At 44.4% G+C, this 18856-nt stretch overlaps 1 protein-coding gene across 5 annotated transcripts in view; it reads left to right on the forward strand.

Annotated features, from left to right (window-relative positions):
- LOC139540411 (membrane-associated guanylate kinase, WW and PDZ domain-containing protein 2-like) overlaps positions 1-18856 on the forward strand; it is a 305518-nt gene that overhangs the window by 275213 nt on the left and 11449 nt on the right. For all 5 annotated transcript variants that reach the window (XM_071344211.1, XM_071344210.1, XM_071344209.1 and 2 more), the window contains 5 exons: positions 1373-1558; positions 13121-13454; positions 14743-14971; positions 15426-15569; positions 15753-15891. In XM_071344211.1, the coding sequence (XP_071200312.1) occupies positions 1373-1558; positions 13121-13454; positions 14743-14971; positions 15426-15569; positions 15753-15891 (1032 nt within the window). The remainder of the gene's footprint in view (positions 1-1372; positions 1559-13120; positions 13455-14742; positions 14972-15425; positions 15570-15752; positions 15892-18856) is intronic.

Here is an 18856-nt window from a genome sequence, read left to right on the forward strand (position 1 = left end):
ATCCACAGATGTCCATCTGCTTCCTCTATAGCAATCCTGTGACTTCCTCCCGTCCACCCAACACATTCCAAAGACATCTGTCTTTCTACAGAGAACCATTAACCTCTGACATACCTCCGCATATGCGTATAACAATGTTCAACGTTTACCCCGAATCCAACAAAAGGGAAACTTTGTTGGACAAGGTTCCAGAGGGTAATTACAAATGTGGCCAATGTGCTCAATGCAGCTTTACGTACAAATGCAACTCATTTACCCACCCCCGCACAGGACAAAGATGTAAGATCAAGGGCCTGATTACCTGCATGTCCACCAATGTTATTTACATGTCGAAATGTCCCTGTGGTCTGTCTTACATGGGGAAAATCTGTAGAAGCCTTAAGACACGAATCAATGAGCACCGCAGCAATATACGGACAGGTGAGACAAAAATACGGTTACTGCTCATTTTGTACAAGCTGGACATCCTATTAACTCTCCGAGATACATTGAAATAGAAATGGTCAAGATGTCACGCAGGGGAGGGGACATTGAGAGGAATATATCATATATTTTGATCCATTGAATGTTAATATTGTGAAACTGTTACACATTTTTTTACCTCCTGTTTCAGGAAGTGATGTCACTGAGTACTGCCCTTATATATAGGACCTTTCACCCCCACCTGGGATATGGATGCCTGATGAAGACCTAAGGGTTGAAACGTTGTTGTTTTAATAAATATCACCTGGGAGCATGAGCAGCATTGTGCAGCGTTTTCCTTTCTGTTTTCCATGAGTTTCCCTACAACTCCAGCACCTGTGGAAAGTACCTGGATGCGTGTATGTTCTTCAGCTTTTGTAACTTTTTTTTATCACCTGCCCAATGGGGCAAACTCAGAGCAGGCTCAAGTTGTGTGACTGCTCAGTGCACTTTGTCAATCCCTGTGCATATTTAGTTTCTTTGCCCTGGCACTATACAGCGTATTCAAATGATCAACTCATCATCAAGCTTTGATTATTTGAATTAGCTGTGTAGTGCCTAGGGCAACAACCAAAATGTGCACCCCTTGGGATCCACAGGACCGAGTTTGGGAAACTCTGGGGTAGCGAAAGGGAGTGATTTGAGACCAACAGACGTTAAAATGTTTCTTCTGTAATATGCTCCCACAGTGGGTTGTTGAGAAACACACAAGACAACATTTCAGTCCCACTGGGATGTTCTTCAACTACCCAGTGGGATCAAAACATTCTTGTTTGTGTGTGTGCATCTCAATAAACCACCAGGGGGCATTTTTGGAGACAATACTATGATTTACAATTTATTTTCTGTCCAGCACTTGACAAGTTTATGCACATATTTGCCAAAACATTGATTCTACTCCCCCTACTAGCTGTGCCCCACAAGATTGGGCGTATCATCGAGGGCAGCCCAGCGGATCGCTGCGGCCGCCTGAAGGTTGGCGACCGGATCCTGGCCGTCAACGGGCAGTCCATCATCAGCATGCCCCACGCCGACATCGTCAAGCTCATCAAAGACGCCGGACTCATCGTCACCCTGCACATCATACCGGAGGAAGGTGAGTCAGAGAAAATGAGAGAGCGGAGGGATGGAGGGAGGGAGAGGAGAGAGGGAGAGAGCAGAGAATAGTTAGGGAGGGAGTCAGAGGATATGAGAGAGAGAGAGGAGAAGAGGGATGGCGTGAGGGAGGGATAGATAGAGAGAGAGAGAGAGTAGCGGTGAGTGGAAGAGAGATCTAAAGAAAGAGTGAGTACTCACATGGAATGACCAGAAATTGCTGTCTCTAGATGGTCCAGACTATTACAGTATATCCTTGGCTTATTATCATTATGCTGACCCCTACTTCTCTTGAGCAGGTTGAGCTGGACTCGCCATTCAAACTATAAATTATTCAACAGACTCGAGCATTTATACATTTTGACAAAATAATTGCATTTTGCTCCTGTACCAACAAAAGAAAGATCCAATTACAGTACGTGTGCAAAGCTGTCATCAAGGCAAAGGGTGGCTATTTGAAGAATCTCAAATATAAAATATATTTTAATTTGTTTAACACATTTTTGGTTACTACATGATTCCATGTGTTATTTCATAGTTTTGATGTCTTCTGTATTATTCTACATGTAACGTCTGCTTCCAACTCACACTCTCAAATGCATAGATCCCCTGAACGCAGCTCACTCTCCAGATCCCAATCACCTGAATTCTGATCACCTGTTCACACCTGTATGTAATTTACACACACTATTTAGTTCAGTTCTTTGCACCCTAACACTGTGAGGTATTGTTTGTTTTGATACGTGTTCTATTCCATATTAGTCCTCCCGTGTATCGTAGTTTTTGGCCATCCTCACTAACGAGGCCTTTTTGCCTGTACTATCAGATTTCCTGTCATCATCCTCTTGCCTGATCTCCCAGACTACGTTATTAGCCTTTTCCCTGCCTGTACTGTTACCTTTTTGGAGTCGCTGTGTATGACCTTCTGCCTGCCCCTGGACCAGGATACCTGCCTCCTCCTGTGGTCCTTTACCGATAAACTTCTGCTGCGCCCTGCGCTTGAAACCAGCACTGTTTCCCATTGTACTCATTATACTACAATGTAGAAAGTAGTACAAATAAAACCCTTGAATAAGTAGGTGTTCAAACTTTCGACAGGCACTGTATATAATCCTTGAACAGGATTATCTATTTTGGATGCAAGTTGAATGGAATTGATGGAGAGAGACTGCGATAGAGTGCTCGTGTGTGCACTGATTTAATGCAACGATACCCAAGTTAGTAGCTGTTTTAAATCTCTGTAGCTACAATTAAAGAATCTTCTTTACAATAAAAAAAAATACAGTTACCCCGAAAGCCAGATGGAGATGTGTAAATTAGACGAGCATTCAGTCCTTATGTTAGGCTACTGTACACTCTTAGAAAAAAGGGTTCCAAAAGGGTTCTGCGGCTGTCCTGATATATTTGGAACCAAGAAGGGTTCTCCTAACTATTTTCGGTTCCATGTAGAACCCTCTGTGGAAAGGGTTCTACCTGGAACCAAAAGGGTTATACATGGAAGCAAAACGGGTTCTTCAAAAGGGTTCTTCTATGGGGAAAGCAAAATAACCCTTTTTGGTTGTCGATAGCACCCTTTTTTCTAATAGTGCAGTATAGGCTATACTGCAGCAAATGTAGGCCTACCCGTCACAAGAAAAAGGCGTTACCTGGATGAGATGAACTGCGCTTTTACTGAGATGAGATATCTGCCCCCACCCTGAGCGTTGATGATTGATCATGTAGTTAGCAGAGAGTAGCCAGATTTACACATCACATCAAACTGTTCGGAAACAGTGCATTCGGAAAAGTATTCAGACCCCTTGACATTTTTTACATTGTGTTACGTTACAGCCTTTTTCTAAAATTGATTAAATATTTTTTTTCCCCTCATCAATCTACATACAATACCCCTTAATGACAAAGCAAAAACTTTGTCATTAAGAATTTGTTAAAAAAATGTAATTAAAAAATATATATATATTTTAAGAAAAGAAACTCAGTCATAAGAATTCAGACCCTTTATTCAGAACTTTGTTGAAGCACCTTTGGCAGCGATTACAGTCTCGAGTCTTCTAGGGTATGACGCTACAAGCTTGGCACACCTGTATTTGGGGAGTTTCTCCCATTCTTCTTTGAAGTTCCTCTCAAGCTCTGTCAGGTTGGATGGGGAACATCGCTGAACAGCTATTTTAGACGTTCGATCAGGTTCAAGTCCGGGCTCTGGCTGGGCCACTCAAGGACATTCAGAGACTTGTCCCAAAGCCACTTCTGTGTTGTATTGGCTGTGTGCTTAGGGTTGTTGTCCTTCTGGAAGGTGAACCTTCGCCCCAGTCTGAGGTCCAGAGCGCTCTGGAGCAGGTTTTTAGCAAGGATCTCTCTGTACTTTTCTCTGTTCATCTTTCTCTTGATCCTGACTAGTCTCCCAGTCCCTGCCGCTGAAAAACATCCCCAGAGCATGATACTGCAACCTTCACTGTAGGGATGGTACCAGGTTTCCTACAGACAAGATGCTTGGCATTCAGGCCAAAGAGCTCAATCTTGGTTTTATCAGACTAGAGAATCTTGTTTCTCATGGTCTGAGAGTCCAAGCGGGCTGTCATGTGCCTTTTACTGAGGAGTGGCTTCCGTCTGGCCACTCTACCATAAAGGCCTGATTGGTGGAGTGCTGCAGAGATGGATGTCCTTCTGGAAGGTTTTCCCCATCTCCACAGAAGAACTCTGGAACTCTGTCAGAGTCAAATTTCTGACCAAGGCCCTTCTCCCCCTATTGCTCAGCTTGGCCGAGCGGCCAGCTCTAGTAAGAGTCTTTGTGGTTCCAAACTTGTTCCATTTAAGAATGATGGAGACCACTGTGTCCTTGGGGACCTTCAATGCTGCGTAAATGTTTTGGTATCCTTCCCCAGATCTGTGCCTCGACACAATCCTGTCTCAGACCTCTACACACAATTCCTCCGACTTCATGGCTTAGTTTTTGCTCTGACATGCACTGTCAACTGTGGGACCTTATATAGACAGGTGTGTGCCTTTCCAAAATCATGTCCAATCAATTGAATTTACCTCAGGTGGACTCCAATCAAATTGTAGAAACATCTCAAGGATGATCAATGGAAACAGGATGCACCTGAGCTCAATTTCGAGTCTCATAGCAAAGGGTCTGCATACCTATATAAATAATGTACTTCGGGTTTTTTTTATTCGCAAACAATTCTAAAAACCTGTTTTCTCTTTGTCAGTATGGGCTATAGTGTATAGATTGATGTGGAAAAAATAATAAGGCTGTAAAGTAACAAAATGTGGAAAAAGTCAATGGGTCTGAATACTTTCCGAATGCACTGTGTATCAATTTATTATAATCCACATAATTCAAACGGAATGAGCTGTAACAAGATGAGAGACTGCGTATACTAAAGAAAATAATAAAGAATGTGTCTTTAACCCTGCATTATTATATAACTTATTTTGAACGAAATCCAGGAATGAGTGAGTCACTCAACCCTATGCTTCTATTCCTGCTTCTGTTGCCTATTTGAGTGTTGTTTTTTTATATCCTACTGATTCTGTGATCACCAAGCCTCATGCATCCGCAAAATGTAGGATAAAACCATTTAACAAATCTGTCTGCTTTGGAACTTTGCTGTGCTGTATTAAAGGCGTTACAATTTGGTTAATTAAAACAGATTTGCTGGTATTACTTATCATTCATTTAGTGTTTACACTGTTCCAAACAGGCAGAAAAATAATATTGTAATCTTTTTTTATTTTTTTATTATTTCACCTGTATTTAACCAGGTAGGCCAGTTGAGAACAAGTTCTCATTTACAACTGCGACCTGGCCAAGATAAAGCAAAGCAGTGCGACACAAACAACAACACAGTTAAACATGGAATAAACAAACGTACAGTCAATAACACAATAGAAAAAGTATATATACAGTGTGTGCACATGGCGTAAGGAGGTAAGGCAATAAATAGGCCATGGTGGCGAAATGATTGCAATTTAGCAAATAAACACTGGAGTGATAGATGTGCAGAAGATGCATGTGCAAGTAGAGATTCTGGGTGCAAAGGAGCAAAACAATAAATAACAATATGGGGATGAGGTAGTTGGGTGGGCTATTTACAGATGGGCTGTGTACAGGTGCAATAATCGGTAAGCTGCTCTGACAGCTGATGCTTAAAGTTAGTGAGGGAGATATAAGACTCCAGCTTCAGTTATTTTTGCATTTTATTCCAATCATTGGTAGCAGAGAACTGGAAAGAAAGGCGGCCAAACGAGGAGTTGGCTTTGGGGATGACCAGTGAGAAATACCTGCTGGAGCTCGTACTACGGGTGGGTGCTGCTATGGTGACCAGTGAGCTGAGATGAGGCTGGGCTTTACCTAGCAAAGACTTATAGAGGATCTGGAGCCAGTGGGTTTGCTGACGAATATGAAGCGAGGGCCAGCCAACGAGAGCATACAGGTCGCAGTGGTGTGTAGTATATGGGGCTTTGGTGACAAAACGGATGGCACTGTGAAATACTACATCCAATTTGCTGAGAAGAGTGTTGGAGAATATTTTGTAAATGATATCACTGAAGTCAAGGATCGGTAGGATAGTCAGTTTTACGAGGGTATGTTTGGCAGCATGAGTGAAGGATGCTTTGTTGTGAAATAGGATGCCGATTCTAGATTTCATTTTGTATTGGAGATGCTTAATGTGAGTCTGGAAGGAGAGTTTAGAGTCTAACCAGACACCTATGTATTTGTAGTTGTCCACATATTTTAAGTCAGAATCGTCCAGAGTAGTGATGCTAGGACGGGCGGGCGCGGGCAGCGATCGGTTGAGAGTATGAATTTAGTTTTATTTGCATTTAAGAGCAGGTGGAGGCCACGGAAGGAGTGTTGTATGGCATTGAAGCTTGTCTGGAGGTTTGTTAACACAGTCTCCAAAGAAGGGCCAGAAGTATACAGAATGGTGTCGTTTGCATGAAGGTGGATCAGAGAATCACCAGCAGCAAGAGCGACATAATTGATGTATACAGAGAAAAGAATCGGCCCAAGAATTGAACCCTGTGGCACCCCCATAGAGACTGCCAGAGGTCCGGACAACAGGCCATCCGATTTGACACACTGAACTCTATCTGAGAAGTAGTTGGTGAACCAGGCGAGGCAGTCATTTGAGAAACCAAGGCTGTTGAGTCTGCCGATAAGAATGCGGTGATTGACAGTCAAAAGCCTTGGCCAGGTCGATGAAGATGGCTGCACAGTATTGTCTTTTATCGATGGCGGTTATGATATTGTTTAGGACCTTGAGCGTGGCTGAGGGGGAGGCTTGGGCAAGTTACTGTGGGGGGTGCAGAGCTGTTGACCGGGGTAGGGGTAGCCAGGTGGAAAGCATGGCCAGCTGTTGAAAAATGCTTATTGAAATTCTTGATTATCGTCGATTTATTGGTGGTGACAGTGTTTCCTAGCCTCAGTGCAGTGTGCAGCTGGGATGAGGTGCTCTTATTATCCATGGACTTTAGTGTGCCAGAACCTTTTGGAGTTTATGCTACAGGATGCAAATTTCTGTTTGAAAAAGCTAGCCTTTGCTTTCCTTACTGCCTGTGTATATTTGTTCCTAACTTCCCTGAAAACTTGCTTATCGCGGGGGCTATTCGATGCTAGTGCCATACGCCACAGGACGTTTTTGTGCTGGTCAAGGGCAGTCAAGTCTGGAGTGAACCATATCAAGAACTATATCTGTTCTTAGTTCTAAATTTTTTGAATGGGGCATGCTTATTTAAGATGGTAGGGAAAACACTTTTAAAGAATAACCAGGCATCCTCTACTGATGGAATGAGGTCAATATCCTTCCAGGATACCCGGACCAGGTCGATTAGAAAGGCCTGCTCGCTGAAGTGTTTTTAATCAAATCAAAGTTTATTTGTCACGTTCGCCGAATACAACAGGTGTAGACCTTACGGGTGAAATGCTTACTTACAGGCTCTAACCAACAGTGAAAAATCTATTAGGTGAACAATAGGTAAGTAAAGAAATAAAAACAACAGTAAAATAGACAGTGAAATATAACAGTAGGGAGGCTATATACAGGCACCGGTTAGTCGGGCTGATTGAGGTAGTATGTACATGTAGATATGGTTAAAGTGACTATGCATATATGATGAACAGAGAGTAGCAGTAGCGTAAAAGAGGAGTTGGCGGGTGGTGAGTGGTGGGACACAATGCAGATAGCCCGGTTAGCCAATGTCCGGGGGCACTGGTTGGTCGGGCCAATTGAGGTAGTATGTACAGTGGGGAGAACAAGTATTTGATACACTGCCGATTTTGCAGGTTTTCCTACTTACAAAGCATGTAGAGGTCTGTAATTTTTATCATAGGTACACTTCAACTGTGAGAGACGGAATCTAAAAAAATCCAGAAAATCACATTGTATGATTTTTAAGTAATTAATTTGCATAAGTTCCAGCCCTGGCCAATCGTGAGCCAGAGCATCCAAGTCCAGAGGCCCTGGTGGCTCCAACATGGAGTACCACAGGGGGCAGTGTTCATTGTCCAGGGAGGCAAACAGGTCCACCTGCACTCTCCCGAACTTGTCCCCCAGGTTCTGCACCACCTGGGGATGTAGGCTCCAGTCCCAAAGTGGCGGTTCCTCCTTCGAGAGCATATCCACTGCCACATTTAGGATGCCAGGTACGTGCACTGCGCGTAGAGACGCTAGACGTCCCTGAGCCCAGAGAAGGAGATCCCGTGCCATAATATGGAGGCGGTGGGACCTCAGTCCACACTGATGGTTAATGTAAGCCACCATTCTCGTCAGATGACTCTTGTCGTTTACAGTAATGCCCAGCCCACCGATGTGTGTTAAGAGCACGTCTCTGTCTGATAGGACCTACAGTGGGGAGAACAAGTATTTGATACACTGCCGATTTTGCAGGTTTTCCTACTTACAAAGCATTTAGAGGTCTGTAATTTTTATCATAGGTACACTTCAACTGTGAGAGACGGAATCTAAAACAAAAATCCAGAAAATCACATTGTATGATTTTTAAGTAATTAATTTGTATTTTATTGCATGACATAAGTATTTGATCACCTACCAACCAGTAAGATTTCCGGCTCTCACAGACCTGTTAGTTTTTCTTTAAGACGCCCTCCTGTTCTCCACTCATTACCTGTATTAACTGCACCTGTTTGAACTCGTTACCTGTATAAAAGACACCTGTCCACACACTCAATCAAACAGACTCCAACCTCTCCACAATGGCCAAGACCAGAGAGCTGTGTAAGGACATCAGGGATAAAATTGTAGACCTGCACAAGGCTGGGATGGGCTACAGGACAATAGGCAAGCAGCTTGGTGAGAAGGCAACAACTGTTGGCGCAATTATTAGAAAATGGAAGAAGTTCAAGATGACGGTCAATCACCCTCGGTCTGGGGCTCCATGCAAGATCTCACCTCGTGGGGCATCAATGATCATGAGGAAGGTGAGGGATCAGCCCAGAACTACACGGCAGGACCTGGTCAATGACCTGAAGAGAGCTGGGACCACAGTCTCAAAGAAAACCATTAGTAACACACTACGCCGTCATGGATTAAAATCCTGCAGCGCACGCAAGGTCCCCCTGCTCAAGCCAGCGCATGTCCAGGCCCGTCTGAAGTTTGCCAATGACCATCTGGATGATCCAGAGGAGGAATGGGAGAAGGTCATGTGGTCTGATGAGACAAAAATATAGCTTTTTGGTCTAAACTCCACTCGCTGTGTTTGGAGGAAGAAGAAGGATGAGTACAACCCCAAGAACACCATCCCAACTGTGAAGCATGGAGGTGGAAACATCATTCTTTGGGGATGCTTTTCTGCAAAGGGGACAGGACGACTGCACCGTATTGAGGGGAGGATGGATGGGGCCATGTATCGCGAGATCTTGGCCAACAACCTCCTTCCCTCAGTAAGAGCATTGAAGATGGGTCGTGGCTGGGTCTTCCAGAATGACAACGACCCAAAACACACAGCCAGGGCAACTAAGGAGTGGCTCCGTAAGAAGCATCTCAAGGTCCTGGAGTGGCCTAGCCAGTCTCCAGACCTGAACCCAATAGAAAATCTTTGGAGGGAGCTGAAAGTCCGTATTGCCCAGCGACAGCCCCGAAACCTGAAGGATCTGGAGAAGGTTTGTATGGAGGAGTGGGCCAAAATCCCTGCTGCAGTGTGTGCAAACCTGGTCAAGAACTACAGGAAACGTCTGATCTCTGTAATTGCAAACAAAGGTTTCTGTACCAAATATTAAGTTCTGCTTTTCTGATGTATCAAATACTTATGTCATGCAATAAAATGTTAATTAATTACTTAAAAATCATACAATGTGATTTTCTGGATTTTTGTTTTAGATTCCGTCTCTCACAGTTGAAGTGTACCTATGATAAAAATTACACACCTCTACATGCTTTGTAAGTAGGAAAACCTGCAAAATCGGCAGTGTATCAAATACTTGTTCTCCCCACTGTAGGTCCTGGTCGGGGCACAATCAGCCAATCATCTAGGTAATTGAGGATCAACAATCCTCGGGACGTGAGGAGTGCCAGGACAGCGTCGATGCACTTTGTGAATGTGCGGGGTGCCAAGGAGAGGCCGAAGGGAAGAACCATGAATTCGTAAGCCCTCCCCTCGTAAGCGAATTGGAGGTACTGCCAATGAGCTGGGTGAACAGGAACATGGATCACGCATCTATCAGGTTCAGTTTCATAAACCACTGGTCCCTGGACACGACCTGCAACACCCGGGCTGGGGACAGCATGTGGAAACTCAGTACCTTCAAGTACCCATTGAGGTTGCGGAGGTCCAGAATTGGTCGAAACCCTCCGTCTCTTTTTGGGACCACAAAATAAGTGGAGTAGAACCCATCTAGCTGTTCTGATGTCTCAATCCTGCAGACGACACCCTCGTCCAGGAGTGAGGAAATCTCCAGCCGCAGGTTTTTCTTCAGGGGGTCAGCCCCCGTGGTGACACGAAAGCCCCTGAAGAACGGAGGCCGGCACCGGAATTGGAGTCAGTACCCCTCTCGAGCATTGAGGACAACAGCCATGGGGACTCCACACACTCCTCTTACTTTGCCCTTTGAGGCCGGGTAAGCAGCCGAGGCCGGGGAAGGGTGTGTCTGGGAATCTGCCAGGGCCCGCCTCTCCTCTGGCGCCCTGAGCGTATAGGTCCCCCAGGCACGTCCCTATGGTTGACACCATCACACCTGTCACAAAGGGAAGCCATAAACTCAGCCAAGCCAACAAGGCCATGGATCAGGGGTCCGATGCCCTGGGAGAGCTTATATCGTGCCCCATTTGGAGGATTAGGAACCCGGTGAGGGATAAATTAACCAGTACCTCTGAAAACACAGGGGGAGACCTGTGCATAGTCACAAAAACAGCAACCAGGAAATGGATTTGATTTGTGTTTTTTTCTTTTAGTTTTACGCCAACTACGAAAAGCAAAAAAACAGCACCATATGATGGATTTGCTCCGTTAACTTCTCTAGGATATGTGGGACGCTAACGTCCCATTTGGCCAAAAGCCAGTAAAAATGCAGAGCGCCAAATTCAAATATATTACTATAAAAATCAAACGTTCATGAAATCACACATGAAAGACACCAACTTAAAGCTACACTTGTTGTGAATCCAGCCAACATGTCTGATTTCAAAAAGGATTTACGGCGAAAGCAAACCAAAAGATTATGTTAGGTCAGTACATAGCCACAGAAAAACACAGCCATTTTTTCCAGCCAAAGAGAGGAGTAACAAAAAGCAGAAAAAGAGATACAATTAATCACTAACCTTTGATGATCTTCATCAGATGACACTCATAGGACTTCATGTTACACAATACATGTATGTTTTGTTCGGTAAAGTTCATATTTATATCCAAAAATCTGAGTTTAGGCGGGACGCTACTGTCTCACTTGGCAAAAAGCCAGAGAAAATGCAGAGCGCCAAATTCAAATTAATTACTATACAAATTACTATAAAAATCTAACTTTCATTAAATCACACATGAAAGATACCAAATTAAAGCTACACTGGTTGTGAATCCAGCCAACATGTCAGAATTCAAATAAGCTTTTCGGCGAAAGCAAACGATGTTATTATCTGAGTTATCTGAGCACCATTGTAAACAAAGAGAGATAAGCATATTTCAACCCTGCAGGCGCGACACAAAACGCAGAAATAAAAATATAGTTCATGCCTTACCTTTGACGAGCTTCTGTTGTTGGCACTCCAATATGTACCATAAACATCACAAATGGTCCTTTTGTTCGATTAATTCCGTCGATATATATATCCAAAATGTCCATTTATTTGGCGCGTTTGATCCAGAAAAACAACGGTTCCAACTTGCTCAAAAGTGACTACAAAATATCTCAAAGGTTACCTGTAAACTTTGCCAAAAAATGTCAAACTACTTTTGTAATACAACTTTAGGTATTTTTTAACGTTAATAATCGATACAATTGAAGACGGGATGATCTGTGTTCAATACAGGATTAAAACCAACTGTAGCATGCTTTCTGGTCTCGCGCCTCTAACAAACAGGACACTTCGATTGACCCTCCTTCAAGATGGCCGTACTTCTTCATTACACAAAGGAATAACCTCAACCAATTTCGAAAGACTGTTGACATTCAGTAGAAGCAGTAGGATCTGCAAGCAGGTCCCTTAGAAATCTGGTTTCCCAATGAAATATCATTGAAAAGAGGGTGACCTCAAAAAAATATATATCTGAATGGTTTGTCCTTGGGTTTTCGCCTGCTAAATATGTTCTGTTATACTCACAGACATGATTCAAACAGTTTTAGAAACGTCAGAGTGTTTTCTATCCAAATATACTAATAATATGCATATCTTATCTTCTGGGGATGAGTAGCTGGCAGTTTAATTTGGGCATGCTTTTCATCCAAAATTCCGAATGCTGCCCCCTATCCTAGAGAAGTTAAGGAACTCCAAAGTTAATGTCTCAACGTAGTGGCAGCCCACCACCATACTCTTACATTCTGCAGGAGAAAGAAGAAGAAGAAGAAGAAGATAATTCCCCTACCGTGTAGGGGAATTATCAGAGAACCCACGTAGGGTAATTAGCAAAGAACCCGCGCCTATAGCATGTTAAAGCAAGTCACAGTTTGTGGCAGCAAGAGCCACCAATGTATTAATGGATGCACACAGAGTCGTATTGTAAAGCTAACGAAACAAGCACGACAAACCACGGGCGGAAAATACAGATCAACCGTGCGCAGCGAGTGGAGCACTCAAGAGGGGCACTCAGCTCCAGGCTGCAAACAGCCAGTGAGTATACTTCCACGCAAGATATTACACTTGCCAGCGACTTACCAAGCGAACTTCAGAAAGTTTGTACCTCAAACCATATGGACGTCCGCCGTGAAAATGAAAAAGAACGTGTGTCGCGGGATCTATATATAGGGGCGGACCCCAGCCGTGACACAAGTGTATATGGGAGTAAATCTGTAAATCCTCACCTCAGATGTATCCCTCTGCCGCGAAGTGATACCAATATATTGGAATGATCCAATATATTGAAACATAACTCCATCTCTCCATCTTAGATCCCCACTCGAGGCCCAACTCAGAGAAGCAGAGCCCCATGACCCAGAAACACAGCCCCCAGGCCCAGCCCAGCTCCATAGTCAACCAGCCCAGCCAAGGAGCATCCCAGCCGGGTCATGCACCAGCCCAGCCGAGCCAGACAACCACCACCCAGGAAGGCCCAGCACCACCAGCTCTGCCCGGCCAAACACCAGACCAGCCAGGCCAAGTACCAGCAGCAGCCACGCAGCCTACCCCAGGAGCGGCTGCCCAGCCCAGCTCGGCAGGGACCGAGCAGAGCCCGGTCGCCCAGCCACCCGGCCACCCTCCCCCGCTCTACCTCCACGACGGCAGGTATTTCAAATCAAATCAAATTTTATTTGTCACATGCACCAAACCTTACACTGAAATGCTTACTTACAAGCCCACAACCAACAATGCAGTTTTAAGGAAAATACCTAAAAAAGTATGAAATAAAAGTAACATAATTAAGGAGCAGCAGTAAAATGACAATTGCGAGGCTATATACAGAGGGTACCGGTACAGAGTCAATGTCCAGGGGCACCGGTTAGTCGAGGTAATATGTACATGTAGGTAGAGTTATTAAAGTGACTATGCATAGATAATAACAGAGCGTAACAGCAGCGTAAAAGAAGGGGGGGGCAATGCAAATAGTCTGGGTAGCCATTTCATTAGATGTTCAGGAGTCTTATGGCTTGTGGGTAGAAGCTGTTTAGAAGCCTCTTGGACCTAGACTCTGGTACCGCTTGCTGTGCGGTAGCAGAGAGGACAGTCTGACTAGGGTGGCTGGAGTCTTTGACAATTTTTAGGGCCTTCCTCTGACACCGCCTGGTAGAGAGATCCTGGATGGCAGGAAGCTTGGCCCCGGTGATGTATCGGGCCGTATGCACTACCCTCTGTCGTGCCTTGCGGTCGGAGGCCGAGCAGTTACCATACCAGGCAGTGATGCAACCCGTCAGGATGCTCTCGATGGTGCAGCTGTAGAACCTTTTGAGGATCTGAGGACCCATGCCAAATCTTTTCAGTCTCCTGAGGGGGAATAGGTTTTGTCGTGCCCTCTTCACAACTGTCTTGGTGTGCTTGGACCATGTTAGTTTGTTGGTGATGTGGACGCCAAGGAACTTGAAGCTAGCAACCTACTCCACTACAGCCCCGTCGTTGAAAATGGGGGCATGCTCGGTCCTCCTTTTCCTGTAGACCACAATCATCTCCTGTTAGGATGGAGGAATGCTTGACGCTGTCTGTCAGTGTCAGTCATTACGACTACAGTTAAGAGGATGCTTTTCCTGTGCCGTTTGGGAATGACAGAGATATTACATTGCATTTTGTGTGTGTGTGTGCGGCGTGCGTGCTTTTCCAATTAGCGAGAGCGTGCACTTGGGTTGTATGTGTGCAGGGTAGGTGGACGTATGCTAAGATTGTGGATGTTTGTATACATTTACGGATGTGTGTGTATAATACATGGAGCTCAGCCGGAGGGTTTATGTTCTCTGTCACACCCAGAGAGAGAGCTGCCGCCGTGAAGGGTGCTTGTGTGTGTGTGTGTGTGTGTGTGTGCACTTGCATTACATAGGGAATACGCACACTCTTTCTCAACCTCATATTTGTCTGGTGTCTACAGGTCAGAGGTGAAAGCCAGGCAGGACGTGAAACCGGATATCCGCCAGCCTCCGTTCACCGACTACCGGCAGCCCCCCGTCGACTACCGGCACCCTCCGGTGGCTGATTACCGGCAGCCGCCCACACTGGATTATCGTCACCCTCCTCCCCTCATCGACTACAGACAACACTCGACAACACTCGCTGCACAGTTCCCTCTAGCACAGTTTCCACCTGACTTCAGACCACAGGTAAGACTGCACATCCCAGAAGCCATTACTACAGTACACACCATATGTACGACTACATACCCCAGAATTCCCTAGTACAAACACTCAAAATCTGCACAGCTTTCATTGGTGCAGTTCCCCCCGGATTTCAGACCACAGATAAGACTGCACATCCTAGAATCCCCTACTAAACATCACAGTTGAGACTACATATCTGAGAATCCCCTATTACAGAAAATACTTAGTGGACAGACAGTTCCCTTTAGAGCAGTTCCCCCCAGACTTCAGACCACAGGTAAGTCTATACATCCCAGAATCCTCTACTGGACACCACAGGTAAGACAACATACCCCAGAATCCCATATTACAGACAGCATGTAAAACTACACATCCCAGACTACATACAGGTATAAGTTGACTATGTATTGGCTATATTTTTTATGAATGTTGCTTCTTGGTTGTGTGCTGTGCACAGGACTTTGACTACTTCACGGTAGAGCTGGAGAAGAGTGTGAAGGGTTTTGGCTTCAGTATCCGTGGGGGACGGGAGTACAAGATGGATCTGTTTGTTTTGCGGCTTGCAGAGGATGGGCCAGCCATCCGCAATGGCAGAATGAGGGTGAGGGACATCACTTCCTGTCCTGACTGCAAACACAGCAACATTCTTTTCCAGCCCAATAGCAATGCGGTACTTCATATAATTTGACAAGTCTCTATGTTCATCCTGTCCCATCTTTACTCTCTTTTTTTATCGCTTTGTTTCTTTTCTCTCACTCTCCCTCTCGCTATTTCTCTCTCTCAGGTGGGGGATCAAATCATTGAGATAAATGGCGACAGTACCCGGGACATGACTCATGCCCGGGCCATCGAGTTGATCAAGGCGGGGTGCAGGCGAGTGAGACTGTTGCTAAAGAGAGGCACGGGACAAGTGCCTGAGTATGGTGGGTCTCCTCCCAAATAAACCTCCATCTTCATTTTTTTTCTCTCTTTCCCTCTCTCGCTTTATAATTTCTCTCTCTTTTGATTCTATCTTTCTCTCTCAATCTTTCTTTTTGGTTGACAATCTCTCTCTTGTGCTAGTTTTTTTTTCTTTTTCTCTCATGTTTCCCATCATCGCTCACTCTCTCTATCTCTCTCTCTCTCTATCCCCCCCGTCTCTCATATCAATTTCAATCAAATTCAAAGTGCATGGGAAACATATGTTTACATTGCCAAACCAAGTGAAATAGATAATAAACAAAAGTGAAATAAACATTAAATAATGAACAGTAAACATTACACTCAAAAGTTCAAAAGGAATAGAGACATTTCAAATGTGATATTATGGCTAAATACAGTGTGGTAACGATGTGCAAATAGTTATAGGGAAAATAAATAAACATAAATATGGGTTGTATTTACAATGGTGTTTGTTCTTCACTGGTTGCTGCTCTGATGACACACTGTGGTATTTCACCCAATAGATATGGGAGTTTATCAGAATTAAATTTGTTTTCGAATTCTTTGTGAGTCTGTGTAATCTGAGGGAAATATGTGAGCTGCCGACTCGATTCTGTCTTATGTAGCAAAATTTGAAATGGTGTTTTTACATTGTATAAAAGTAGAGATTCAAGAGATAGAAAATGGTATATCATACACTACAGATGAGGAACAATGGGAAGGTAATTCTGCTTTGGAAGTTGATAAACTTGTAACCTCACTTTTGAGAAAATGGCCTTGAATGCTTTGGTACACCTACTGGAGAGCTCTTCTTTGTCTACACCCATTCAGTATCGTTCACACCATCTTAAGAATTACCTCACGAATTGCCTTAGGCGAAAGGCTCGGCACACGCATAGTCAGGCAGACTGGCTATCATTCAGCCAAATGAGAAATAAGTGCACTCAGGCTATCCGGAAGGCCATAGTTAGTTTCTTTAAAGAGTTCTCTCTCTGTGGGTCTAACCCCAAGAAGTTCTGGAAAATGTATAAAGACCTGGAGAATAAACCATACTCCTCACAGCTGCCCATGTCCCTTAATGTTGATGGTTGTTACTGACAAGAAGCACATGGCTGAACTCTTTAATCACCACTTCATTAAGTCAGGATACCTATTTCACTCAGCCATGCCTCCTTGCCCGTCCAACATTTTCCTCATCTCCCACCCCTTCTAATACGACTATCCCTGATGCTTCTCCTCTTTTTCCCCTGCCACGCTACAGAGTTTCTCCCTGCAGGCAGTCACTGAGTCTGAGGTGCTAAAGGAGCTCCTGAAACTTGACCCCCAAAAAACATCTGGGTCAGATGGTTTAGACCCTTTCTTCTTTAAGGTTGCTTCCCCTATAATCGCGAAGCCTATCTGTGACCTTTTTAACCTGTCTCTCCTTTCTGGGGAGGTTCCCATTGCTTGGAAGGCAGCCACAGTTCATCCTTTATTTAAAGGGGGAGATCAAGCTGATCCTAACTGTTATAGGCCTATTTCTATTTTGCCTTGTTTATCAAAAGTGTTGGAGAAACTTGTCAATAATCAACTGACTGGCTTTCTTGATGTCTGTAGTATTCTCTCAGGAATGCAATCTGGTTTCCACTCAGGTTATGGACGTGTCACTGCAACCTTAAAGTTCTTCAATGATGTCACCATTGCCCTTGATTCTAAGCAATATTGTGCTGCTATTTTTATTGACTTGGCCAAAGCTTTTGATACGGTAGACCATTCCAATCTTGTGGGCCGGCTAAGGAATATTGGTGTATCTCTGAGGGGTCTTTGGCCTGGTCTACTAACTACCTCTCTCAAAGAGTGCAGTGTATAAAGTCAGAAAATCTGCTGTCTCCGCCACTGCCTGTCACAAAGGGAGTACCCAAAGGCTCGATCCTAGGCCCCACGCTCTTCTCAATTTACATCAACTACATAGCTCAGGCAGTAGGAAGCTCTCTCATCCATTTATATGCAGATGATAGTCTTATACTAAGCAGGTGCCTCCCCGGATTTTGTGTTAAATCCTCTACAACAAAGCTTTCTTAGTGTTCAACAAGCTTTCTCTACCCTTAATCTTGTTCTGAACACTTCCATAACAAAGGTCATGTGGTTTGGTAAGAAGAATGCCCCTCTCCCCACAGGTGTGATTACTACCTCTGAGGGTTTAGAGCTTGAGGTAGTCACCTCATACAAGTAATTGGGAGTATGGCTAGACAGTGCACTGTCCTTCTCTCAGCACATATCAAAGCTGCAGGCTAAAGTTAAATCTAGACTTGGTTTACTCTATCGTAATCTTTCCTCTTTCACCCCAGCTGCCAAACTAACCCTGATTCAGATGATCATCCTAGCCATGCTAGATTACGGAGACATCATTTATAGATCGGCAGATAAGGGTGCTCTCGAGCGGCTAGATGTTCTTTACCATTCAGCCATCAGATTTGCCACCAATGCCCCTTATAGGACACGTCAATGCACTCTATACTCCTCTGTAAACTGGTCGCAAGACCCACTGGTTGATGCTTATCAACCCTTTTAGCCCTCACTCCCCCCTATCTGAGATATCTACTGCATTCCTCCTCCCCCACATACAACACCCGTTTTGCCAGTCACATTATTTTAAAGGTACCCAAAGCACACACATCCCTGGGTCGCTCGTCTTTTCAGTTCCCTGCAGCTAACGACTGGAACGAGCTGCAACAAACACTCAAACTGGACAGTTCTCAATCTATTCATTCAAAGAATCTGAGCAGTTGTGACTGCTTTGTGTGTTGTATTGTTGTCTCTACCTTCTTGCCCTTCATGCTGTTGTCTGTGCCCAATAACGTTTGTATCATGTTTTGTGCTGCTACCATGTTCAAAACAAATCAAATTTTTTATATAGCCCTTCTTACATCAGCTGAGATATCAAAGTGCTGTACAGAAACCCAGCCTAAAACCCCAAACAGCAAGCAA

The sequence above is a fragment of the Salvelinus alpinus genome, chromosome 15, assembly GCF_045679555.1.
Source record: "Salvelinus alpinus chromosome 15, SLU_Salpinus.1, whole genome shotgun sequence".
NCBI classification, from domain to species: domain Eukaryota; kingdom Metazoa; phylum Chordata; class Actinopteri; order Salmoniformes; family Salmonidae; genus Salvelinus; species Salvelinus alpinus.